This window comes from Lithobates pipiens, unplaced genomic scaffold, assembly GCF_037356315.1.
Source record: "Lithobates pipiens isolate NorthernLeopardFrog02 unplaced genomic scaffold, aLitPip1_a1.2 Scaffold_3, whole genome shotgun sequence".
Taxonomy (NCBI): Eukaryota; Metazoa; Chordata; class Amphibia; order Anura; family Ranidae; genus Lithobates; species Lithobates pipiens.
In genome coordinates this window covers 52,075,672-52,103,447 of record NW_027507790.1, presented here as the reverse complement: position 1 = coordinate 52,103,447, position 27,776 = coordinate 52,075,672, and the positions used below count along the sequence as shown (strand labels likewise).

The 27,776-nt window shown below is 42.2% G+C and overlaps 1 protein-coding gene across 5 annotated transcripts in view; it reads left to right on the top strand.

The window, feature by feature from the left end:
- The window catches only part of TXNRD2 (thioredoxin reductase 2), a 213,184-nt gene that overhangs the window by 124,449 nt on the left and 60,959 nt on the right, over positions 1 to 27,776 (top strand). For 3 of the 5 annotated variants that reach the window (XM_077461678.1, XM_077461676.1, XM_077461679.1), the window contains exon 12: positions 24,238 to 24,389. In XM_077461678.1, the coding sequence (XP_077317804.1) occupies positions 24,238 to 24,389 (152 nt within the window). The remainder of the gene's footprint in view (positions 1 to 24,237; positions 24,390 to 27,776) is intronic. The other 2 variants (XM_077461681.1, XM_077461677.1) reach the window with 1 other exon arrangement.

Sequence of the window (27,776 nt, the reverse complement as noted above, 5' to 3'; positions counted from 1 at the left end):
CCCAGTGCCATCTGTCAGTGCCACGTATAAGTGTCATCAGTACCACGTGTCATCAGTGCCACATAGTGCCATCTGTCAGTGCCACATATTGGTGCCATCTGTCATCAGTGCCACGTATCAGTGCCATTTGTCATCAGTGCCACCTGTCAGTGTCACGTACCATCTGTTGTCAGTGTCACGTGTCATCAATGCCACTTATCAGTGCCATCTGTCATCAGTGTCACGCGTCATCGGTGCCATGTATTAGTGCCATCTGTCATCGGTGGCACGTATTAGTGCCATCTGTCATCAGTGCCACGTATTAGTGCCACGTGTCATTAGTGCCACGTGTCATCAGTACCACGTATAAGTGCTACGGTGTCATCAGTGCCACGTATAAGTGCCATCTGTCATCAGTGCCACATATTAGTGCCATCTGTCATCAGTGCCACGTATAAGTGTCAGTGCCATCTGTCATCAGTGTCGCGTGTCATTGTCCTGGTGCTCCAGGGCCTTCAAAAGTGTAATAAGTAGTCAACAAGCTAGATGTGTAATTTATGCTCCTAGAACACGTGATGGCACTCCCTGCATGTTGGGCCTCTCTTTGTGGCCAGGCTGTGAAAAAGTCCCACACATGTGGTATTGTAATACTCAGGAGGAGTAGCAGAATTTTTTTGGGGGTGTCATTTGTGGTATACACATGCCATGTGAGAGAAATAACCTATTACAATGACAATTTTGTGGAAAAAAATGAAAAATCTTAATTTTGCAAAGAATTGTGGGAAAAAAATGACAACATCAAAAAGCTCACCATGCTTCTTACTAAATACCTTGGAATGTCTACTTTCCAAAAAGGGGTCATTTGGGGGGTATTTGTACTTTCCTGACTTGTTCGGGTCACAAGAAGCGAGATAGGCCACCAGTACATCAGGTGTGATAAATTTTGTGCGATTCGCACCACAGCTTGTAGACTCTCTAAGGCCTCATGCACACGGACGTTTTTACAGCCGCTTTTTTGAGCTTTTTTTGCAGCTTAAAAACGGCTGTCCATGTTAGTCTATGGCTTCATGCCCACCTAGGCGTTTTTGAGCTGCAAATGGCATAGGCGTTTTTAAGCTGTAAAAAAAACCCAGGACCAGTGCGTTCCGTGGCGCGGAGCTAGAGCTGTAAAAACGCGAATCGCGGGAAAACGTGCATAAACGCGCAACATATTTTCTTTGTTTTCTGAGTGCTATAGCCAAGAGATGTGTTTCTTTAAAAACGCTACTTAACGCTAACGCTAAAAAACGCGCAAAAACGCCAATGCAAAACGCGGTAAAAAAACGCGTTTTTAACAACGATTTTTCCAGGCGTCGGAGCTAGCTTTGCAGCCAGTTTTTTAAAACGTCCGTGTGCATGAGCACTAACTTTCACAAAGACCAAATAATATCCACTAATTTGGGTTATTTTTACCAAAGATATGTAGCAGTATAAATTGTGGCCAAAATTTATGAAGAAAAATTAATAATTTGCATAATTTTGTCACAGAAACAAAGAAATATATGCATTTTTTTTTTCAAAATTTTTGGTCTTTTTTCATTTATAGCGCAAAAAATAAAAACCCCAGAGGTGATCAAATACCACCAAAAGAAAGCTCTATTTGTGGGAAAAAAAGGACAAAAAATTCATTTGGATACAGTGTTGCATGACTGAGTAATTGTCATTCAAAGTGTGAGAGCACCGAAAGCTGAAAATTGGTCTGGGCAGGAAGGGTGTTTAAGTGCCCAGTAAACAAGTGGTTAAATTCTACCAAAAGAAAGCTCTATTTGTGTGCAAAAAAGGACACACATTACATATGAGTACAGTGTTGCATGACTGTAATTTTCATTCAAAGATGTGAAAGCGCTGAAAACTGGAAATTGGTCTGGGCAGGAAGGGGGGTACAAGTGCCCTGTATTGAGGTGGTTAAACTTTATCCCACATCCCTCTCAAAACCAAAATCTGCTCAAGAACAGTCAGATTTACATACCACCCTGGACCATCTCTGACCACAAAGAGCTGTTGTTTCTGTCCCTCAGGAGGACAGATTCAAAGGATTCCATTCTGTTCACAGTACCAAAACCCAATGGCAGTATTCATCCTGTCATGAACCTAAAATCCCTAAACACAAGTACCTTTGCAAGTTTCACATGGAATCCGTAAGGTCAGTTATTGACTGAGCAAAGGAGAATGCTTTTCATCAGTAGGCATTCAAGATGCCTACCTACATATTCTCATTCATCCACTTCATCAACGCATTCTGCACTATGCAGTGGGAGACAAACACTTTTCGCCGCTTTGGCCTGTCCTTGTACCACAAGATGCTCACCCTCTTAAGAATTCATGGCATCCCTATTGTAGGCTAGTCTCTGATAAAGCCTGTTGAGATGTAAGGCGGAGTTCCATTTGAGACATCACGGTGGGGGAAGGAGGGGCCAACAAAGGAAGCACAGGAGGTGCAGAAGCGGTACCCCTGTTCAAATTAGGTGATATTCTGATGGAGTGTTTGGGTCACAGACTTGTATTTATATGATCAAATGTAAATGTCTTTTATTTGGCTTTTAAATATTTTAATTAAGTAAACAGAAAGCACTATGAGATCTGTTGTTTTTGCTAGAGTTCAGTCAGAAATAAAGGTGCTTTGGAAGTCAAGGGATTATTAACCCCTGAGGGGACAAAATTTTAAGACCTCCTTTATCTTTTGAGGTTCATCTAAGGCGGTTAGCGCACATCTATATAGTCACTAAGGGTGTGAAGAGAAATGGTGTAAAAACACTGGAGGAACATAGGAAAACTGCATGAGAAGATAATTCTGCAGTGGATGTTAATTTGCGGTACAAAGCATTTGTGGTATGTAGATCTGCATTTTGACACAGATTTCACTAAAGTGTTCTATGTATTTTTTTTGTACGTTTGGAGTATGTAATTTAAAGTATCACATGGTTGTATGGATTATTGGCATGAATGATAAAGTGGATTTGTTAGCATAATATTGCACTGTGTGGGGGTAAACAATTGAAACACAATTATAATATGATTTTAGTTTGAGTGCTGCATCTTTTTGTATATTAATTACAGGGTACCTAGATGACATTGTTCTGAAGGATTCTCCTCCTTCAAAACTGTCTGCAAATATTTGCCTGACAAAGGAGGGCCTGGAAGCGTGTTGTGGCCTACCCCTTGTTGCCTTTCCTCGTATACTGTCAGTGGCATGACAATCATCTCGCTGTGGCTCTCTGCCTGTGTCTGTGTAGCTGTCATCCAGTCAGCCCAGATTGCTCAGGCTGCTTCTGCACGTCTGCATCAGTCTCTTGAGCAATATACAAGACCAGGTTATTGGATGTAAGGGAGCATATAATAAATTGTGTTGCCTATTAACCCATACTGATCTGGCACCCCTGCTTTGTTCTTTTGCATGTGAACACTTCTAGGACTATTCAGATTGTTCAGACTTTCGGATGGGTAATCACCTTTTGTACATCTGCCCTCTAGCTTTCCCATTGTCTAGCATACTTAGGCCTCATTCTGGACATTGGTCAGGCAAAAGTTTCCTTCTCTAAGATCTTGTGGTCAGACCTTAAAATCAAAAAGGCACCCCCTTGAGAGTCCTGGGCCCCCATTCAAGGCTGTTCCCTTCACTCAGCTCTACTCAGGGTCTTTCCAACACAACAGACTGTTGGCCTGGAATAACAAACAAAGGCTGGGGAAGTAGGGGGTTCCAAATCTCATAGTTAGGGGAACCTGGTCAAACTCCCCATCAACATCTTGAAGATCAGAGCAATAAAATTGGCTCTCCATCACAAGGCCCCTTCCTTCAGGGACTCTAAATCAGGTGCAATCAGACAATGCCACTACAGTGACCTTTATTAAGCAACAGGAAGTAACCAAAGTCAGACAGCCTTGAAAGAACTGAGCCTTCTCATCTCTTGGGCAGAAAAAAAGTACAGCAATCTTTGCTGTTCGCGACTTCTGGCCTCTTTCACACAGGTCAAATTTTCTATCTCAAGGTTCCCTGCTTCTCAATCACTGGCTTTAATAGCAAGGCTGTTGAAACCCAGATCTTGAAGGACAGGGTAATATATGACTCTTATTTCTACATTATTTAAAGCCAGAAAAGCCACCTCAAGAAAAATCTACCTGGAAATTCTTTTTTTACCTGGTGGTGAAGTACTCTTAAGGGACAGGTTTCAGTCATGTCCATTCTATTCCAAAAACATTTGGCTTCACTTTCACTTGTTAAAACCTTTGTTCAAGGTGTCTTGTGGATCATTGTCAGAAACCATGAAATCAGGCTGGGATAGAAGTACAGTTAAATCACACTTGTTTAATAAAAAAGTAAAAAGAATGTAGTCAAAACATAGCCAAAGTTCAGTAACTGGAATGGATAGTCAGCCAAGCCAGAAGTCAGAGATCAATGTAGTGGACCAGCAAGCAGGATCTGGAGCCAGAAGGGATGTTAGCAAAGCAAGTCTTGAACAGGATAGTAGGAGATAGTTTCTGTGATGTTGACCAAGGTGAAGGCAGAGATCCTCTGGACTGGACAGCTTAAGTAGGCAGGACTGACGAGCAGGATATCATCAACAGCTGAGTAACTGTGGAGAGTAAGGATGAGCCGAACACCCCCCTGTTCGGTTCGCACCAGAACCTGCGAACAGACCTAAACTTAGTGTGAACTTTAGAACCCTATTAAAATCTATGGGACTCGAACGTTCAAAATCTAAAGTGCTAATTTTAAAGGCTAATATGCAAGTTACTGTCCTAAAAAGTGTTTGGGGGCCTGGGTCCTGCCCCAGGGGACATGGATCAATGCAAAAAAAAGTTTTAAAAACTCCAGTTTTTTTAGGAGCAGTGATTTTAATAATGATTAAAGTGAAACAATAAAAGTGTAATATTCCTTTAAATTTCGTACCTAGGGGGTGTCTATAGTATGCCTGTGAAGGGGCGCATGTTTCCTGTGCTTAGAACTGTCTCTTGGGTCTCATCCTCGGACATAAATGCCCCTGTCCTCCTCTGTGATTTCCATGGATGGATGATTTCCCCTCAAGCTTGGTGGTCCTCAGAGGGGGAGGGGTCATTGAGGAGGGGGTACTGGCTCAGCCCTTCCTTTCCAGAGCTGGCCATTCAGCTGTCAGCTAATTGCCAGCTCCTATCTCTCCACTAGGGATGAGCTTCGAGTTTGAGTCGAACTCATGTTCGACTCGAACATTGCCTGTTCAGGGAACAGTGAACAATTTGGGCTGTTCGCGGCAAATTCGAAAAGCCGGAACACCCTGTACAAGTCTATGGGAGAAATCGAAATGCTAATTTTAAAGGCTAATATGCAAGCCCCCCTCTAATGTAATGGAAAACTGCGTTACATCAGAGGGGGGAAGGGTCATCCATACGTCATTGGGGAACCCCTGGCTTCCCTCACCAGCGTCAGAGCGGGCAGGGTCAAGTGACGGGTGGCCCCGCCCTCCTAATATAAGAAACGTCAGCGCTGGGATCCCCGTAGTGTCTCCTCAGTGGAGACTGAAGATGGATGCATGGATGGACTGCGCTGGACTGAAAATCGCCTGTCGCTGGATCAGATCAGCCATCGCTGGACCCCGGAGAGATGATCATCCGTTGCTGGATAGCAAGAGTGGATTAGCACCGCCGGAATCTTTTTTTTACATTTTTTTTTATTTTTAATAAAGGAAGTTTGTCTTATTTAACCATTTTTTACACTTTCTTTGTGAAATGGTAGGGGTACCTTTGTACCCCCTTACCATTTCAAACGGTGGGCCGGGATCTGGGGGTCCCCTTGTTAAAGGGGGCTTCCAGATTCTGATAAGCCCCCCTCCCGCAGACCCTCACAACCACCGGCCAGTGTTGTGGGGATGAGGCCCTTGTCCCCATCAAACCCCCAAAGCATCCTCCCAATGTTGGGGTCATGTGGCCTGGTACGGTTCAGGAGAGAGTGCCCCTCCTCTTTTCCTGCGGCCTGCCAGGTTGCGTGCTCGGATAAAGGGTCTGGTATGGATTTTTAGGGGTCCCCAGTCAATTTTTTTTTTAATTTGATACGGGGTTCCCCTTAATATCCATACCAGACCTGAAGGGTCTGGTATGAATATTTAGGGGGACCCCCATATCAGTTTATTTTTTTACATTTGACACAGGGTTCCCTTTAATATCCATACCAGACCCGAAGGGCCTGGTAATTGAATTTAGGGGAATTTAGGGTAATTGAATTTAGGGGAACCCCACGCTTTTTTTTTTTTTTCATCAATGAATGAATTGTCGGCTCCGTAATACAGAGAACATTCATTGAGTGTTCTCTGTATTACGGGAGCCGACAATTCAAAGTGATTTTAAAATACTTTTTTTCCTTGCGAAATGACACTTTGTGCAGGGACAGTTCTAAGCACGGGAAACATGCGCCCCTTCACATGCATACTATAGACACCCCCAGGTATGAATTTATTACACTTTTATTTCACTTTAATCATTATTAAAATCACTGATCCTGAAAAAACTGCAGTTTTTAAAACTTTTTTTTGCATTGATCCATGTCCCCTAAGGCAGGACCCAGGTCCCCAAACACTTTTTAGGACAATAACTTGCATATTAGCCTTTAAAATTAGCACTTTAGATTTCTCCCATAGACTTGTACAGGGTGTTCCGGCTTTTCGAATTTGCAGCGAACAGCCCAAATTGTTCACTGTTCGCTGGATAGGCGAACAGGCAATGTTCGAGTCGAACATGAGTTTGACTCGAACTCGAAGCTCATTCCTAGTGGAGAGATAGGAGCTGGCAATTAGGCGACAGCTAATTCTTAGTACCGTGTAAGAGTGAAACAATGTAATTGAAACTTGACAAGAAAAGAGCCCATCGCACCCTTCTGGGAGAGGGGCGTTTAGCCTCAGACAAGAATGTGAGATTCTTATGGTCAATAAGAATGAGAACCGGCACAGTGGTACCTTCGAGGAGATGGCTCCATTCTTTCAGGGCTAAAATGATCGCCAACAGCTCTCTGTCACCAATCTCGTAATTGCACTCCTCGGGTGACAATTTCTTGGAAAAGTAGCCACAAAGATGCATGCCGTTCTCAGAGGTAGGACGTTGAGACAGAAGGGCGCCAACACCAATCTCAGAAGCATCAATCTCAAGGATAAAAGGTAACGTAGGATCAGGATGTGCCATTACAGGAGCAGAAATAAAGGCAGCCTTGAGACTCTCAAAGGCCTAAATGGACTCCGGAGACCAACTCTGTGGGTTACCGTCCTTTATGGTCATATCAGTCAGGGGCTTGACCAGAGACAAGAAGTGATGAATAAACTTCCGATAAGTTGGCAAAGCCCAGGAAATGCTGCAGAGGATGTAAACCCACGGGTCGGGCCACTGTAGAAAGTTTCTCTGGGTCCATCAAAAAAACAGCAGTGGAAATGACATAACCCAGGAATTTAACCTGTTCACACTGGAACTTGCACTTCTCCAATTTACAATAGAGATTGTTCTCTCTTAGTTTTTGAAGCATACAACAGACAGCTGTGTGGTGGCTCTCCAGGGACTTGGAAAATATCAGGATATCATCCAGATAAGCCACCACACAAAACTGCAACAAATCCCAGAGGACATTATTAATAAATTCCGGGAAAACTGCGGGGGCGTTACAAAGGCCAAAAGGCATTACAAGGTACTCATAATGTCTTGTTCTGCTATTGAACGCAGTTTTCCACTTGTCGCCCTCCTTAATCCTCACGAGATTGTATACCCCTCTCAAATCAAGCTTTGTGAAAACCGCTGTTCCCTTGAGGTGTTCAAATAACTCTGTAATAAACGGAGTCGTATAGGCATTCTTAATTGTGAAACGATTGAGACCCCTATTATCAATACAGGGTCTCAGTTTACCCCTCTTATTCACAAAGAAGAAACCAGCAGGAGATGAGGATTTGTGGATGAAACCTTAAGAACGTGCGTTTGCAACATACTCCTTCATGGCCTTATCCACCAAGAACCAAAAAATGGTAAACCCAGGCACGAGGGGGTATGGCACCAGGTTGAAGGTCAATTGCGCAATCATACGGCCAGTGGGGGGGCAAACTACCAGCTTGACCTTTGTCAAAGACATTGCTAAAATTGCGGTGCTCCTCCAGCAGGGAGGAGAGTGAAGAGGTGCACAGGACCTTGGCTACCTTATGGCAGTATGTCTCACTGCATTGTGAAGAGAACCTCAGCATGGTGCCAATAAAAGAGGGATTGTGCCTTTGTAACCAAGGATAACTAATAACCAGGGGAAACTTAGGTGAGGAATTAACTTGGAATTGGATTATCTCATGGTGAAGAGCCCCTACAGCCATGGACAATGGAACCATCTCATGAGTCACATGGGCGGGCTGTAGAGGTCCCCTGTCAAGAGCCTGAATGGCAAGGGGAGTGTCACACAGCTGCATTGGAATCGAGTTCCGCGATACAAAGGCAGCACCAATGAACAGGCCTGCAGCCCCAGAGTCGATTAGAGCCTGTATCTCGACGGAGGACTCAGCCCAAGAAAGGGTGACCGAAACCAGGGGCTTATCCTTCTGGATAACTGGGGATGAAACAACGCCACCTAAGGTCTGTCCATGACAGGACCTCAAGGTTCGGGCGTTCCCTGGACGGGTAGGATAAGGTTTCAAAAAGTGACCTGCCTGACCAAAATAAAGGCACAATCTCCCCCTCCTCCTAAAGGTTCTCTCATCCACAGAGAGATGTGTGAAACCCAAGTGCATGGGTTCACCTTCACTGACCGACTCTGTACCAGGTGGCATGGGAGGTGAGGGAGGGAGACACGGGTGGGACTGCAAACCTCAGAGATAAACATACAGGAGGCTTCCACAAGCGCTCCTTAACTACTTGCGCTCTCTCCTTCTGAATGGACATTCAGGAACTTCCATCAGAAGGAGGGGGATCGCACGCATGCGTGCCCACGCAGCGGCGCGATCCCGATGCACTGGTGTCACCCAGACACGGCACATCTCCAATCGGCAGGCGGGACCCTCCTGATCACATGACAGCCGTGTCCAATCACAGCTAGGCAATCGACTCTCCTCACACAGAAGTTGTCGGTGAGGAGAGGGGATCGTGAATAACTACCACCAAAAGAAAGCTCTATTTGTGTGAACAAAATGATAAAGATTTTATTTGGGTACAGCGTAGAATGACCGCGCAATTGTCATTGAAAGTGCAAGAGCGCTGAAAGCTGAAAATTGGTCTGGGAAGGAAGGGGGCGAAAGTGCCCAGTATTTATGTGGTTAAAAGAGAGTCTTTCTCTGAGTCTAGAGTCAATGAGGAGGGCAAATGTGATCAACTTCTCTAGCTCAGTGGGTATGTCTCAGGCTGCTATCTCATCCTTGATTGTATCCAAGAGACCATAAGAAAAAGCAGCCACGAGGTCCTCATTGTTCCATGCAACCTCTGCTGCCAGAGTACGGAATTCAATGGCTTAGTCGGCAACAGTTTCGTACTCTGTTCAATGGACATGAGGCACTTGCCAGCAGAAGCGGAGCGTGCAGGAACATCAAATACCATTTTAAACAAAGCCACAAACTCAGGGTAGCTCAAGACAACAGGTTTTTGCATCTCCCATAGAGGGTTTGCCCAGGCCAAAGCTCTCTCAGAAAGCAAAGATACCACAAAACCTACTTTGCTTCTGTCCGTGGGAAATGCCTTGGACAGCATCTCAAAGTATATTTCAACCTGGTTGAGAAACCCTCTGCATTGAACTGGATCACCCCCAAATCGCTGGGGAAGCAGAGCGGAACCAGACATACCTCTTATAGAGTCAATACTCAAGGCGGGTGCCTGCACAGAGACAGGAGCTGCAGCAGGGTCGGCCTGCAATATTGGTTGTACCCGGATGGCTACAGTGGGAAATTCCAGGTGAGTCGTGCAACTCAGGAGCGTTTGTAATGCCATGACAAACTGATCCACGCAGTGATCCAGTTCATCCAATCTAGAAAAAATATTACCAACAAGTGGACTGACTGCATCTTCTGAATTCATGGCCTTCGCCTACTGTCAGAAACCATGAAATCAAGCCAAGACAGAAGTACAGTTAAGTTAGATGTGGAATGTTACTTGCCATGCCACCTGCCACGTTGCCTGTCACCAGATGCTGAATGTCACTTGCCACGCTGCCTGCCACCACAGCATTGTTGACGGCACTGGTCTATTTAGCACAGAGGCAGACCTCTGTGCAGTGGTGGGTTCTGAATGAAGGCAGGAGAGCGGTGATGCGGGACTGGCAGTGAGAGATGATGTCATCTCTCTGCTCCCTGCTGTGAGGGTGGAAGAGCAGTGATGCGGGGGGGACAGAGAGAGATGTTATCTCTGCTTGCCCACTCGCTTTTTCCATCCACCCAGCTCTCTTATGCCAGCTTCTCAGCTGTCTAATGCCGCCCACCGGCTCTCTTATGCCGGCCGCCCACTTCTTTCATGCCACCCACCCACCCAGGTGTCTCATAACGGCCACCTGCACCCGTGGCTCAGCTGCAGAAAGGCCACAGCCCGGTAGTGGGCCACGGCCTGGGGGTTGATGACCCATGCTCTAAATGATATGGTAGCTCCAGTACCCTGTGCGTACTCCACCAGATCGATAGTGGTTTCCTGTGCATTCTGGCATCTTCTGGTACTTTAGCTCTGTAAGGCCGCCTCCTAGTCTTCAGCTCATACCTACCCCAAGCTCTACCAGGTAGATGTACAGGCCTCTGCAAATGTAACTTCCTGCTGTAAGGTTCTGTCAGTGACACTCTGAGTTGGGTCTTTGACCCTTGTCTCTTTTGTTGGGCCTGTTTGCATGGCTCTGCTTACCTTGTTGTTGCCCACCCCTCAGATTATTTTCTTGGGAAACCCCAGGGTCTATGATAATCCAGCCTGTGTCCTGTCCTGTACTGTATGATTTAAGATGAAAGGCATTTTGACTTGCCTGTAAACCCAATATCTTGGTCTACAGTACAAGACACAGTCTGGATATTCATAGAATTAAACCAAAAAAAGTTCTACACTAGCCCACACACCAATCTTTGTGTCTAATTAAAATACAAAAATATAATGGTTTAATTTGTTAAAAGGCAACATGAGAGATCCATTTGTGCACCATTTTATATTTTTCCTTGGTAGCAATGATTACCTCTCTGTGCCTGTATGACTTGTATTTACCTGTTATACTTCAATGAAACGTTTGTAAACAAAAATATTCATTTCAGGCTTACCTGAAAAACCCTCTTTCATGTTTTGAGATTCTCTGCGTGCAGCTTCTCCTTTGATTGTTCCTTTGGTTTACTTTCAAATTCTAAGGACTCTATATACCATTGTACTTTGCAGCCAGCAAACATTGACTTCTGACTGTCTCCTGAAACTTCTCCTCTCAGCACCAATGTAGTTCAAAAGGCAGGCTCTGTGAAATGTATGACACAGCACAGCAGTGCCTATTAACAGGTCTTAGTGAATACATGTCACAGAATTCAAGAACGTAAATTCTTTACAAAGTAAATATATAAACATCAACACCCTTCTGGTTAATAGGATTAGGCTAGAAATAGCTGATATACAATGTGGAAATTAATTAGTAAACCGCAGTTTTTTTTTCTTTTTTGTAATCTGCAAGTCAAAGTTTTAATGTGCATTGCATACTAGCACATTATGTTAAACTATCCGTGGCATCACAAATAACTCCTACATGATTTACTGTACCTCCCATGGACGATTTTTATGTAAAAACCAACCATGGGCATTTACTCCCACTTAAACCATAGATGCACTTTCAATAAAATGTAAACATGTATACACTATTAAGCTGAAGCTAGATCTAGTTATCCCGTGTATAATAGCATTGACCTAAACAGAGAAAAAGTAGAAGCATTCATACAATGGCTTAACAATGGTTTTATTTATTTGTTTATTTTTTGTGATTTTTCTCCTTATATGCACACATAGCTCTATGCAACTATATTTTCTGACAAATACCATCAAGGGCTGAAAACACTCACCAGTACCGATCAGATTCTTACAGGTATTTTTCCAGAGATTTACTGAGTCTGTATTTGCAGCTAGTTTGCAGATGCACTTATAGAACACTGTATGCCACTTCAATGTTTTCATTTATTTAACTGCTTCCCTACCTTCTGTGATATTCATTTTATTGTATAGACAGATGGATACTATTTTTGGTTTCCAACAATATCAGACATCTCTGCTTTGTACTTGGGAATAGGTAATGGGAAAAGACAAGAGTGAAAAGCAACGCATTGTTGTCTGCAGGCACTTGAAAAGCAAAATGAAATTGTTATCTGAAGATGGAAAAACCACATTTTTTTTTAATTATGTGGTCTGTCACTAGCAGCAGCTTAAATAAGTGCTATTTTTAATAATCTGAAACTTATTTTCTTTAAATTCACTTTTCTTAATTCCTTGCATAACAGAAAGCGTGCCGTTGTAGTTCCAGCTCTCTGAATCAGTGTGGCGTTGTTTGTTTAGAATGCTATAATCATTTTGTCCAGCAATAGGGACCAAAATAGTGTGTGGAGTTATATAGGGCAAGAAAAACTGGGGCAGGAGGGGTAGAGCAGACAGAGGACCATACCAGTAATGTGATGATAGTCTACTGTTTGGGCTAGAGGCAGGTAGTTTTAGTAATGCAGAGAACTGCAATCTTTTCATGGTTGTGTCACTCAGTGGTTATGTGGTATGGCAAGAATTACAAATTATTTGGCTGGTAAAACAGTTCATATACAGTATACATAAATCAAAAATGTTTTCAGCTGTTTTGCTGATTTACAAACGCATTAGAACACATTTTTAATGAAATTAAAATCACTTTCATTAGTTATGGAAGATATTCATATTCATTCTATTGTTTGATTGTGCAGCTCTGACATTATACATTATGGTGTGATCTAAAGCATCTGTGTTGATTTTCTTGCTTTTCAAGTGATCCTGATCTTATTGTTAGGGTTTAATATTGGTTCCATATTTCTATCTCTCAGGATTGTGCTCTCTGGAAATGAGCAGCAAACTATTCCACGCCCACAGCACCGAAGGGGTTTAGAGAAAAGAAAACTATATATTAAACTTGTCTGAAAGAGCCAAGTGGTTTTCTGGCGTCAGCTCCACAAATTTACAGAGACTGGACCTCTAGATGTTGGGGAAAAATTGATTTACAGGAGGTGGAAGAAAAGCCAGACTGAGGAGTCAGGGGATTAAGGTTGCATGTGAAAATGTTTGAGCATTTTAAAACTTTAACAACTTGACTAACGGCTTTGGGGTCTCATTTACCAAATGCTAACAAATCTGATACAAAATCAGATTGCCAAATGTAATCCTAGTTGGGGAACTTGAGCTAGAATGGCTGACTGCCAGTTAAAATCCAGTATTAGTGTAATGTTTTAATTGCACTTTGATATGTCCATGAGAATGGCTTCTGAAGGCAGAGTGCACATACAGACTAATGTTGGAGAATATGTTTTTCATGTGGTTTTCTTGCAATTAAAGCAGACTGCTCACAGGTGGAGACAGTAAATCGGAAAACCTTAAAGTGCTGCGGCTTTGATAACCTCAGCTGTTGTTTTTGTTAAAGCAAATTGGGCTTGGTAGTTATGCTCTGAATGGAGTTCATCCCTGCCCTTTGCGTGCTAAGCTGGCTTTTGGCTTCATACAAAGCAGGAAAAGAGGGAAGCAGGGAAACCCCATTAACTATCCATTTGTAGAACATCTAGACCTAAATTCTCAATACACAAAGAGCTACAACAGTAGGAAGTTGTTTCACATCCGAGCCAAGATAAGGTCCTGGAGGTTTATTATTTTTGCTGTTTGATAGCATCAGCCTGGAGAACAACGGGCAAAGAGGGAACAGCAGATCTCCATCCCTTGGGGATGACAGGAGGAAAGACAGACAGATAACCAAGTGCCGACAACTTGAGTCAGAGCTCCCAGAGGAAGTGTTGGTTTTAGCAGATGAAATGTATATGCAGGAGTATGTAGCAAGGCATGCAGAGGTGGCATTGTTATGTTCAGTGGGAAGAAGGAAGGTGTGAGAGTCTCTGCATTCCTAGCAGATGTAGGAAATTATGGAATCATTTTTTGTTATTGATGTATTTTGGTCAGCTTTGACATGCCATGTTTTTCCACTTGTTTGCTCCAAATCTGCCTGGCTTGTACATCAAAGGACATATTTTTCTGCCAAGTAAATATTCCTTTTTTGTGTCTCCACTTTGAAAGAATATCCGGAGTAAGTTAGACATTCAGGTGAAAAAGAGCATAGTTCTGAAACTGCTGGGGAGGCAAAAAGCTCAAGAGAAAAACTAGTAACAATGCTGCTTTTTAATCATTTTGCCAACCAGATTACCTTGTTTTGTTCCATTGATATCCTAAGGGCACATCCCTGGGGTTTCCTCCCCTCTCCATTGGCAGGCTACCCTGATTCTCATTGCAGTTTGCAAATAAACAGACCTCTTTTTAATAATTAACTTCATTCAGTTTAAATACTTTGCATCCTTAATAACACATCACCAGATTGTCAGTGCTTTCTTTACTAACAAGCCATTTTAGCTATAGAACAGGTTTAAATGTTTCTTCTTACCTTCTTTGTCCTTTTATTATACAGAAAGTATTATACCTGTAGTGTCTGTTGTGGCTTTGTATGCATGTGTACGCTAGTCTTGGGAAAATTAAATGTAACCATATATTTTTACAATATTTATAAATGGCAATAGAAATAAGGCTGCATTTAGATGTTCACAATCTGACCACTAAGCATTCTTTAATTCAGACATGCTAATAGAAAGGGTATGCTTGTGTGCTCTGCGTTTTCTCCTCTGTTTGCACTTAGCATACACTAATAGGGCTGCTTGACAACAATAATCTGTTGGTAGAGATCTGTCAAAAGGGGTATTTTCTGGGGTTTGACATCTGCACAATAGGCCAGTGAATATATAAAATCTGTGGGTAATTAAACTAAACATATTCTCAAATTACATTAAGAGGGAATCTGTCAAGATAATAGGAGCTACCATTGCCGACTTGTGTAGATTAGTGTATGGGTCAGAGGTACTATCAAAATTACATAAGACATGTAAAATGCTGTACCAAAAACTTTTATTAACCGCAGAACCACCATCCCAGTCATTTTCAGCAGGAACAAAAATAAGATTTTGCTATAGCTGGAAATGCCTAGGATGGTGGTTCCATGAGTCACAGACAGATAGTTACCCATAATACCAGCGGAGTCAGTTTCTTTTTTTTGGTGTACTGTTACTAAGGTAGAGGGAGTGCTTGCATGCATTTGTATAATCCTCCATCTCTGTTTCATCATTTAGTCAATGACCTAGAACAAACGTGTGCATGTTGTTGGGACCCCTGATATGCACATATGTGTTCCAGATCAGTGTCTCACTCAAGTGAAGGAAAAATCAGGACAGCCTTGCAGTATATACCTTAAGTAAATTGTTCAAAGCAGAAACTGCACTAGTAAAACAACAAACAAAAAAGAGCTGCAACTCAAAAGTGAAATACACACCAAAACAAATAAAGATAAAAAGGATCTGCGCTGATAATGAATGAATTAAGAAGATACATGTGATCTAATGAGCAGGTAATAATCAAATAACGACATAAACTAATGCATAAATCAACAAAACTTGCAGTAAAGGACCAATACATATCAATATAGTCCAGTGAAGTGACACACACACGTGACTTATTGGATAAGCAAAGGCAACCAATTCAACGAATGAATGAGTGACATAAATTGTAAAAAATATTAAGCGAACCAAGAAGAAAGAAATTCTAAAAATTGAAATGTGTAGACTTAAAAATAGAAATAAAATACAAGCAATAAATAAATATAAAAGTCTCTTCCATAAAACTTCCCAACAGGGAGTGAAAGTTGAAAACCCTGTGAGGGATCTTCTATATTCAAAGGACACTGTAAATCCACCACTACATAGATTGAAGGCTTACCAGCTATACAAGCTGTCAGAGCTTGTGGCTAATATACAGCCAGGGCCTTTGAGTGCTCCCGACACCTCCAGTGGCTAACAAGCCAAGCAATCCTGCAGATTTAGTGGATACCAGCACTCAAAAGGGCAGCCATGAATGTAACGTCAGTGGGTGAGTTTAAGCCCGTAAAAAAGAGTCAAAAAAAGTTTGCCATTGGTAAAACCAGGTGGTGCTTATTTATAAAAAGGTCTGTGCAAACAGACTGTAAAAAAAGTTCGATAAAACATGCCCCAGGACAACGTCCGCCTAGTGACGAAACGCACAGGGAGGACTGATGTGCTAACATCACTGCGCTGTTCTCACGCTCCATTTATGTGGACGTGTTTGTACTATTTGCCGGCCAGTTCAACATTTTTTATGGAACTTTTTTACAGTCTGTTTGCACAGATCTTTTTATAAATAAACACCACCTGGTTTTACCGATGGCAAACTTTTTTTTGTCTCTTTTTACGGGCTTAAACTTACCCATTGATGATACGTTCATGGCTGCCCTTTTGAGTGCTGGTATCCACTATGTCTGCAGGATCGCTCAGCTTGTTAGCCATTGGAGGTGTCAGGAGGACTCAAAGGCCCTGGCTCGGTGTTAGCCACAAGCTCTGAGAGCTTGTATAGCTGGTAAGCCTTCAATCTATGTGGTGGTGGATTCACAGTGTCCTTTGAATATAGAAGATCCTTCACAGGGTGTTTTCAACTTTCACTCCCTGTTGGGAAGTTTTATAGAAGAGACTTTTACATTTATTGCTTGTGTTTTATTTTTAAGTCTACACATTTTACATTTTTAGAATTTCTTTCTTATTGGTTCACTTCTTTTTTACAATTTATGTCACTCATTCATTCATTGAATTGGTTGCTTTTGCTTATCCAAGAAGTTGCGTGTCTGTCACTTCACTGGACTATATTCATATGTATTGATCCTTTTCTGCAAGTTTTGTTGATTTATGCGTTAATTTGTGGTTATTTGATTATTACCTGCTCATTAGATCACATGCATCTTCATAATTTATTCATTATCAGTGCAGCTCCTTTTTATCTTTTACCTTCGCTAAATTGACTGCAAGCGTTAATCGCATGCACGTAAAGGTCACCTTTAAACCCTTTAGGTGACGTTCGAACCTGGTGTATAGTTTTTCAAATACCAACTTTAAGTATTGAGATGGCTTGCTGTTACCTACCCTGTACTACTGGTCAGAAAAGGTGGACATTTCTTATGGAAAATATATAAAAATTAAGCACCAGAGCTAGATCATCCACAAGCTAAGAAGGAGCCTAGGGCCAGGGTGAGATGGAAATTGGTCAAAGCTTCACACCTGCCTGTCACTTCACAAAGGAAAATGCAAGAAGATGTGGCCAGGATGTGAATCGAGCAGGATGTGGATTGACTGAGCTCCGCTCCTACCTTCTCTTGATTACATCTTGTGTGATGTCAGCCGCCTTCTTTTATATCTCAGGATCTCAGGTACCTGCTCTTCTTGAACCCCCCCCCCCCCCCAGTGCCTGATCTACAGTGACAATTCATCCCTCCAGGCAAGCCTTGGCACCGCAAAGTTTACTCACAAGACTGCTTTGGGTTAGCACACAGATGGCTTCAGCAGACACGGAGAAGGCTGGCCAGCTTCAGCAGATCTCCTTAGTGCTACAACCTTTTAAAATAATTTCCCTCTAAACTGACGTCAGCCTCATTCACCTTGATATGGAGATATATAGCTTGAGGCTGTCGGCTTTGCCAGAACAACGTCCGGGTGATAGGCTTACCTGAGCGGACAGAGGGCTCTACTGCTGATGGATTTGCTGAGTGATTCCTTGCTACCCTGCTTGGCCCCCAGGATTTGCCTCCTATGTTTGTGGTCAAGCGGGCCCACAGGGTCCCCCCCTCCACCGATCCCAGGAGCTCTAGTAAGACCTTTCCTTATCAAGCTACTCAAGTATAAAGACTGCAAAGTGTTACTGGTGGCCGCCAGAACCAAGCAGGAGCTAGCTTATGAGCACACCAAGATCTCTATTTTCCCCAACTATTCACCTGAAATGCAGCAACACAGATGCTCCTTCACCGACATCCAAAAATGTCTCCGGGATCATGGCTCCAAGTCCAGCTTGTTTTACCCTAGTCACCTCAAAGTTCTGGACAGTGGCACGGCTAGATTCTTTGACATTGATTTCTTCTCTGAATTCTTTGATTTGCATCTCTCACGTTTCATCTTTCTTGGCTATGGACTATTCCACCCTCTCACCTTCCCCCCTTCTTTTTTTGCTTTTGACTCGCTGATCATACCCACTTGTTACTGTGTAATGTGGGCACTACAAAAAACGTACCTGCCTTCATGGCTGGAAACACCGCTATTGCACCTGATACAGTGGGAGCTGAAGGCTTTGTCAATTGAACTAGTGACTTTTCTAACCTTTTTGGGGGGTTTTTTCTGCATTTTTGGACCTCCTGTTTTTCTTTTTTCTTTTTTTTTGCTCTTTTTTTCCCCCATTGCTGGTTGTTGGAATTTGCTCCAAGTTCTTGGGTCAAGGCCTTGCGCTGCTGTTTTTTGTTTTGTTTTTTCCATGCAGTGTTTTGGCAAGGAGCTTTTCTTGTTCTCAGGGGTGGTAAATGTTTTTTGTTTTGTTTTTTAACTATCTGGTGCATTGGCTGTGGCACATTTTGCTGCCTATTGGGGATTTCAATTTCTGCTCTTGCCCTGGTATTGTTTTGTTGTAGGATTGGTAATGCCTAACCTTAATGTACAACGCCTCTCTATCCTTTCCTGGAATGTTACAGGGCTAAACTCTAAGCATAAGCGTGCCTTATTATTTCAGAACCTCCATCTTCATAACCCCCATATCATTATTGTGACAGAACCCACTGTCACTGTGTGTTTTGGCGGGGGCTGTGGGCTGGCCTCCTACCCACAGATTATGGCCCAGCAGAGAACGGGAGATTTGGGGGGCTATTTGCTGTCTCCCACCACCAGGAGAAGAGGCCACCTCCAGACATTTGTGGAATCAGAAACCGAGTGAACATGATATCTGTGGCTGGGCTTGTGGAGTCATTTCCGGCTATTTAAACCTATTGGCCTGTCTGTTTGTGGAATTAAAGTATATATTTAGTCCAATGTACTTTTAGCTGATAAAGATATATACAAGATGGCGGTATGCCCAAAGCATGGGGCTATGAGACTTGGAGACAAAATGGTATTAGGATAATGTAATGAAGGTCCCTATATCAGTTGCATCCCTTCTCCCCATCCCCTCCTCTTGTTATTGTGTTTAAGTATGTTTTGTACTTAATAAACAGTTTATGCTCTGCATGTTTAACCCTCAGCATCTGTGTGGTTTGCCTCGTGATTAGGGGGTTAAGGGCTGGTTATGGCAAGTCTGCCAGCTGCAGGTGCGTTTGGAGCCCAGCCAGGGTATCTGGGATCCGTCACAATTATGTTACAAGAAACTCATCTAATGAATTCTTGTGTTGAAACTCCCTTGGTTTCAGAAGACATATTCCTCGTTTGCCACATATTCCTCATTTTCTCAGAGAGTTTTAGTTTTAATCAGCAAATCACTTTCTTGTATAGTACATGAGGTGATAACAGATCCTCAGGGGAAATTTCTACTGTTAATTTTAAATGTATGTAACCAAAAATACATTCAGGTTTATGTTTATTTACCACCATCTTTTAGAGCAGACCTTCTGTATTTACTCTTGGAGAAGCTGACCCCTCATTGCCCTGCTAAAATTTTGTTCATGGAGGATTTCGATGCCATATTATCCCCAGATTTGGATATAACTACTCTCTCCTCCAGTCATACATTTGCTCTTAGCACCTGAGCTCAGGCTGTGGTTCTCACTAAAATATGGCGCTGGAATCATCCCCGATCCAGGACATACTCTTGTTTTCCAGTGACCTACAAATGTTCATCCTGCATAGACCTCCACTTCTGGTGACCTTGTCTTTCCCAGACTCGCAATCGGTCACTCTAGTGATTACACCCTCGCTGGATTCACCGCCCCACCCCATTTCTCTAGAGCATTTACCTACCCCTCTACAGGATTACTGGACGGCTAATGTTGGGTCGGCTTCTCCTGGGATAATTTGGGATGTCTTCCCAAGTCTTCAGATTGAAATCTCTTACTTGGAACTTGAATCCATGCTGTGAGTACCTGAGACAGAGATGCCTACCTTGGAGCTTTACCGTTATTTCATAATGGCTGCACTACAGTGCCTTGCAAAAGTATTCACCCCCTTTGGCATTTTTCATGTTTTGTTGCCTCACAACGTGGAATTAACATGGATTGTTTGGGATTTGCATCATTTAATTTACAGAACATGCCCACAAGTTTGAAGATTTTTTTTTATTGTGAAGAAAGCAACAAATAGTACAAAATAACAGAAAACGTCAATGTGTATAATTATTCACCCCTCTAAAGTGAATACTTTTGTAGAGCCACCTTTTGCGACTATCACAACTTCAAGTCACTTTGGATAAGCCTCTATGAGCTTGCCACATCTTACCACTGGGATTTTTGCCCATTCCTCCTTGCAAAACTGCTCCAGCTCCTTCAAGTTGGATGGTTTGCGTTTGTGAACAGCAATCGTTAAGTCTGACTACAGATTTTCTATTGGATTGAGGTCTGGGCTTTGACTAGGCCATTCCAACACATTTACATGTTTTCCCTTAAACCACTCAAGTGTTACTTTAGCAGTGTGTTTGGGGCCATTGTCCTGTTGGAAGGGAACCTCTGTCCTAGCCTCAAATCATACAGGTTTTGCTCAAGAATATCCCTGTATTTAGCACCATCCACCTTTCCCTCAACTCTGTCCAGTTTCCCAGTCCTGACTGCTGAAAAACATCCCCAAAGCATGATGCTGTCATCACCATGTTTCACAGTGGAGATGGTGTTCTTTGGGTGCTGTAATGTGTTAGGTTTGCACAAGACATAGCGTTTTCTTTGATGGCCAAAAAGTTAAATGTTAGTCTGATCAGACCAAAGCAGCTTCCGCCATACATTTTGGAGAGTCTCCCACATGCCTTTTCACAAACTCAAAACGTACCATTTTGTTTTTTGCTGAAAGTAAGGGCTTTCTTCTGGCCACTCTGCCATAAAGCCCAACTCTATGGAGCGTACGGCTTATTGTCATCCTATGTGCAGATACTCCATTCTCTGCTGTGGAACTCTGCAGCTCCTCCAGTGTTACCTTAGGTCTCTGTGCTGCCTCTCTGATTAATGCCCTCCTTGCTCAGTCCGTGAGTTTTGGTGTGCAGCGGTCTCTTGGCAGGTTTTCTGTTGTGCCATGTTCTATCTGTCAGAAACCATGAATCAGACTGAGAAAGAAGTACAATTAAATCACACTTGTTTATTAATAAAAATAAAAAGGTAAATAGAAAAAGCGTAGTCAAGCATAGCCAGAGTCCAGTAACCAGATTGTGTAGTCAGCCAGTCCAAAGTTCAATAACCAGATTAGGTAATCAGCCAAGTCAGAAGTCAGGGATCCAAGTAGAGCAACAGCAAGCAGGATAAGGAGCCAGAAGGGATGCCAGCAAGTCAGTCTTAAAACAAACCGCAGGAGATGGTTTCTAGTGATGTGACCAAGGCGAAGGCAGAGGTGAAGTGAGCTGGAAGGCATTAAGTAGGCAGGTCAGACGAGCATCATCAGGAACAGCTGGTAACTGTGGAGAGAGAAGAGAGCTGGCAATTAGCCGACAGCTGAGGAAGGGCTAAGCCAGCCCTGACACTCTCCATTTGGTTATGATAGATTTGATGGCGCTCCTAGAGATCATCAAAGATTTGGATTTTTTTTTATAACCTAACCCTGACTTGTACTTCTCAACAACATTGACCCTTAGGCCTCTTTCACACGGGGCGGATCAGTAATGATCCGCCCTGTGAAGATCCGCTCGCTCAGCGGGGATCGCTCCGTTGTCCCCGCTGAGCCGGCTGCGGACAGGGCGGTCTCTGCACACTGTGCAGGGACCGCCCTGTCAGATCTCCGCTCTCCTCTATGGGGATCGGACGAGCGCGGACCGTGTGTCCGTGTTCGTCCGATCCGCTCTGCAGACGGATAGAAAAATAGGATTTTCCTCCGTCTGCAGAATCGGACTGTTGCGGAGGCGGACGAAATCGGGTGTCTGCGGATGCTCATCCGCAGACACCCGCTATCCCATAGGGATGAATGTATGTCCGTATTTCATCCGCAAACGGATGGATGAAATACGGACATACCATCCGCATGTGTGAAAGGGGCCTTACTTATTTGGAGAGTTCCTTGGTCTTCATGGCAGTGTTTGGTTAGTGGTGCCTCTTACTTTGGTGTTGCTGCCTCTGGGGCCTTTTAAAAAGGTGTGTATATGTAATGAAAGATCATGTGACACTTAGATTGCACACAGGTGGACATCATTTCACTAATTATGTGACTTCTGAAGGTATTTGGTTGCACCAGAGCTTTTTATAGGCTTCATAACTAAGGGGGTGAATACATACGCACATGGCAATTATCCGTTTTTTATTTCTGAAAAATAGTTGGACATCATTTCACTAATTATGTGACTTCTGAAGGTATTTGGTTGCACCAGAGCTTTTTATAGGCTTCATAACTAAGGGGGTGAATACATACGCACATGGCAATTATCCGTTTTTTATTTCTGAAAAATAGTTTTATGTATATATTTTTCTAATTTCACTTCACCAACTTAGACTACTGTGTTCTAGTACATCACATATTATAAAAACATTGAATTAAAGGCTGTAATGTAACAAATTGGTAATTTGGTAGAAGAATTGGCTCCTATGGTAGCTCAGAAAGCTCTATTAAGCTTATTGCTGTTTTATGCAAGAAAAGCCATTATCCATAGCTGAAAGAAACCTCCTCCTTCGACTAGTTTCTAAATGCAGTTAGTTAATTCTAATCAACCCCAGTATAATAAGTCCTAATAAGGTTTACAAAGTTTGGTCCGGCTGGCTGGATAACTCCTCGACAGCCACTCATTGCAGTCTTAATTGATTGTAGGTGATGTGAGGTTCCAGATGGGTATCGATGCTCCTGTGTATCATCCTTATTTCTGTGCTTGAGCCAGGCATCATTATTTTACTTTTTTTTTCTTAGTTTGTCCAGTTAATTTGTTACCATCTATGGTTGCTACATGTTTTTTTTTTTTTTTTCACAAGAAAATGGTTGCTATATGGTTTTATATAAACCACCAAGGACCAATTGTCCTTTTTGTAATTTTTGAAGGCATGGCAGATGCCCCTGCACAAGCTAATTGTATCTGCCGCCATTTTGTATTGTATTACCTTGCAAAAGTAAATAAAAAAAACAAAAAAACAAAACAAAAGAAGATGCACATATAGGCAGTTGGTGTCTGATGGGGCAATGTCAGTACAGACGATGCAAAAGAGGTGGCTTCTCTGAATTTATCCTTAACAATTTCAGTTGAAGGGGTGTGGGGAGGTAGGCCCAAAGCAACTTTCTCACCTATGGCGCTATGCTGCTTTAATCCATCCCTATTAAGCATTCCAGGTTTCAGAGCATTCTGAAAATTATCAAGATATTTGCAAGTACCTTTTTATGTGTCGGTGTTTGTCATTCTGTCAGTTTAATGTGCATTAAGTACTTGAGTACTACTCAAGGCCCTGTGTGCACGAGTGAGTTAAATTTTCTCTCTGACTTAATCTTTTTTAAAAGGCAGAGAAAACCAGAGTGGAAGACAAAGGTAGCTCATAAATTATTGGCCTTTGTGAAAGTTAAGCAACCTTGTGTGTTTACAGTAGCGTATTTCTGACAAAAATGTGCATATAAAGGTGTACATAGTAGCCTTACTTTTAAATTACTTTGATAACATTTGTTCCAGGAGTACTAGGGGCAGTACCAGAAAAGTATTGTCTAATTATGAGCTTATCATTTTTAATTGTGACTTGGAGCAGTAGTGTAGAAAATGTAAACATGTACATCTTTTGTAATAAAAAAATAAAATAAAAACTGATAAAAAAAATGTATATCTTTTTAGGTTTTTTTTTTGCCCAAGGGAGTTTTTAGGGAGTTTTTGCCCAATACCAAGAAAAAAAAATTGAACACAGGCAGAAATAACACCTATATCCCATTCATATTGGTCTCAAAGACTCTACAACAGTGCAAAATATAGTAGTTGTAGTGAGATAAACAACAAAAATATATATTCTTCAATGAATGGCAAGGATTTTTTTTCTGCATTTTGGGATCCATTTATTACATTTGTGCAAAGATTCTATTCTTTGATTCACATAACTTACAGTGTTCCTTGTTTTAGGTCGTGCTCCTGAAACAAAGTATCTGAATTTGGAGAAAGTAGGAGTGAATATCAATCCTGACACAGGAAAGATAATTGTTGATGCCTTGGAAGCTACATCTGTTCCAAATATATTTGCAATCGGAGACATTTCAGAGGTAAACAACACATTCCCAGGTGCCAGGCCTGGTCATGTTATCGTCCATGTAGGTTGGGGGTGTCCAAAACGGGCCAGATTTGATGAAGTGAACGTGCGTGAGGGCCAACTATTTTCCCTGACATTCTGTGAACCATTAAAGAGGAAGTAAACCCTTACAAACCACTTTGACCTACAGGTAAGCCTAGATTAAGGCTTACCTGTAGGTCCAAGAAATATCTCCTAAACCTATATGGTTTAGGAGATATTTGCCCGAAAACGGGCACCGCTGTCTACGGCGCATGCACCGTAGACAGCGGCGCGCAGGCGCACTAAACGCGGCAGTTCCAAGAATGGCGCTGCCGCATTTGTCGACTCCCGTGCGCATGCGTGGGAGTGACGTCATCGCGGCTTTGCCGAATGACAGTGGCGGAGCTGCGAGACGTCACTCCCGTGCGCATGCGCGGGAGTGATGTCATCGCGGCTTCGCCGCTGTCATTCGGCGGAGCTGCGAGACGCCACAAGCAAGATGGATGCGGCGGACTACAGGGGACAGCGGCGACTTCGCTGGCTCCTGTGTCAGGTAAGTGACACATAATGGGCTACTATGCGATGCATAGTAGTCCATTATGCTTTACCTTTGCAGGGAAAAAAAGAGGAAGTAAACTCATCAGGGTTTACTTCCTCTTTAAAATTCGGTCTGTGTGTTTGAGCACTAATACATTGCCCAACAAGAATTCTCTTGCTTTTGTGGCTGTATATGAGTAAAGACATGATTTTGGGCATGTTATTTGGATATACCATATTTATTGGCATATAACACGCACCTTCACTTTAAGAGGGAAGTTTCAGGAAAAAAAATTAATTTTAAATTAAGAACTATGAAGAAAAATAAGGGTCCGTGCCCATCTGCAGCCCCACCATTACCATGAATGCAGCACCACGATTGCCATCAGTGCAGCACCCACCATTGTCAGGAATGCAGCCCCCCCATCATTGCCAGGAATGCAGACTCACCATTGCAATCAGTGAAGCCTGACTGATGCCCATCCATCTGCAGCCTCGGAGGGGACAGGGAGGGGGCGGGGTAAACGCCAAAAGATTAGATACAGGAGAAACTCCTGTTTTCTCGGCAGCCTCTTTAATAGAAAGGCTTGCCTCCTTTGATGGACAGAACAGTTGTCCAATGGCAGCATCGGGGACAGGACTTCCTATTACAGAGGCCACGTGCAAACAGTAAATACTCCTGTGTGCACAGCACTCGTCCCGTCTCCTCCCTGTTCCCTCCAAGGCATCTGGACATATATATCTTCTGTGGCCCCAGCGCTGGGAGATCGTTGGGGGCCACAAAAGATATATATTTTCAAATAACCAGGTGACCCACGTTCCAGACTTTGGACATACCTTATGTAGGTGGATTTCTGTTTACCAGGTTTTATTTGTTTTGCACGTACATCATAATGTCTCCAATAGCTTTCACATATCTCAAAACAGTGGCCTGTTTAGTTCTTAACAGTACATATTAAAGCTGTTCCTGAAAAGTATTTAATCTTTGAAGAACAGACTTTATAAATTGTCTAGGGATGCACTGATACCAGTTTTTTAAGCTCGAGTGTGAGTACCAATACTTTTTCTCAAGTACTCACCGATACCAATTACTGATACCTATTTTTTTTAGGGCTCGGTCTCCCCATACATGCATGAAACCTGATAGGAAAACCCACACAGATTTCACTTGCAAGTACAGTACATCAGTTTCCTCATAAACAATTTTTATTGAGTTTTCTTTTGCAAAGTGTACAGATACATGGGGTGTGCGCATAGCAGACAGTTTATATTCACAGCACACTGAAAAGTAGTCCAACAGACATTATCTTAGAATAAGAAAAGGCATGAAGAATATGAAAGGGGCATCAATAAAGACCACCAATGAGAGCAGTGTAAAAAAAATAATCACAACTCTAGATTAGCAGTATATCAAAATATATCAGAATATCAAAAATAAGGGCCCGGAATTATATCTTCATAGCCTAAGGACTTAAGTGAAAAGTATCCCAATATTAAAAGATAAAATAGAAACGGGACAAACAGACTACTCACATCACTTTCCATGTGAGTTTTAACAGCTTGTTCACATATGTGCTGGCTAGCCGCAGTGCGATTTGAAATAGAGTCCTGTGTGATTTTCAGTCTGGTTCAGGCATGATTTCTTATCTCATACACTACAATTCGCATTGAAATTCTACCTGAACTGCTAAATGAAATCGCACCATACTGTGCTTTGAAATCGCACATATGTGAACCAAGTCTGAAGGAGCATTTGCATGAGTACTCGTCTTAATGCTTAGTATCGGCACCACGCTACTTTTGTCCATGTGTAATATGTGCCATGGTATTTATTGTCCTAAAGTTATTGTAGATAAAGTCTTCACTGGTATAAATACTTTTTTAAATTTCACATGATCATTATCTAGCCCAAACTGGCCTTAAAATTATCACTATAAATCATAATCATCCTTTAGTTTGTTGTTGAGCTGCTATCCTGCAACCATACTTTAAAATACATTTATTGCCTTTGCCTTTTAGACCACGCATGTGAATAATTTATCTGAATTAGGTAATTATCCGGTGTGATATTTTTAGTTTGTTAGGCTGAGTTTTATTATGTTTTTTTATTTTTTATCTGCAATAATTTTTATTTGTTTTTACATTTCTTTTACAATACCAACAATCGTGCAATCCAATCTCTCAATTAAATTTCAATATAATTATAAACCTTCCAGAAATGTAATGATCCAAATAACATCTTAAATCATTCTTATAGAAGAAAAAAAATTCAATACAAATATCCTAAACAAGAAAAAAAAAACTAAAACAAAACACATTCAGCACCTTGCCTTCTAAATCCCACATATCTTTCGTACAGCCATAAACAATATAATAGCTGGCTGATCATCATAAATACCCAAGTACCCTCCAATATAGGATACACCAGCCAGTCTTCTCCTCTTTTAAGACAATAATCTATTCAGAATCAATGAAGTCGGAGCTAAACCTGAGGTTACAAGCCACCTATTCCACATTTTTTCATATTTATTTATTATGCTTATACTCTAAATGTACCGTATTTATTTTAATGCTATAGGATGGAGCTCCATAAACATTTGACTCTGCTGGTAGAAGCAAACATTTTACTTTCTGCCATGGACCATGTTGCAGTGAATATACTGATACATTTCCAAGTAACCAACTTTCTAACTCCCTCAGGATCTAATACATATTCCCTCAGGATGCAGTACAGTCAATAGCAGAGCAAATCAGCACCAGGCGACACAATGATCACTCAGACATGCTGTCGGAGTGTGAACAACCCAAAAGAGATGGTCAAACAACAAAGATGTAGCTTTTC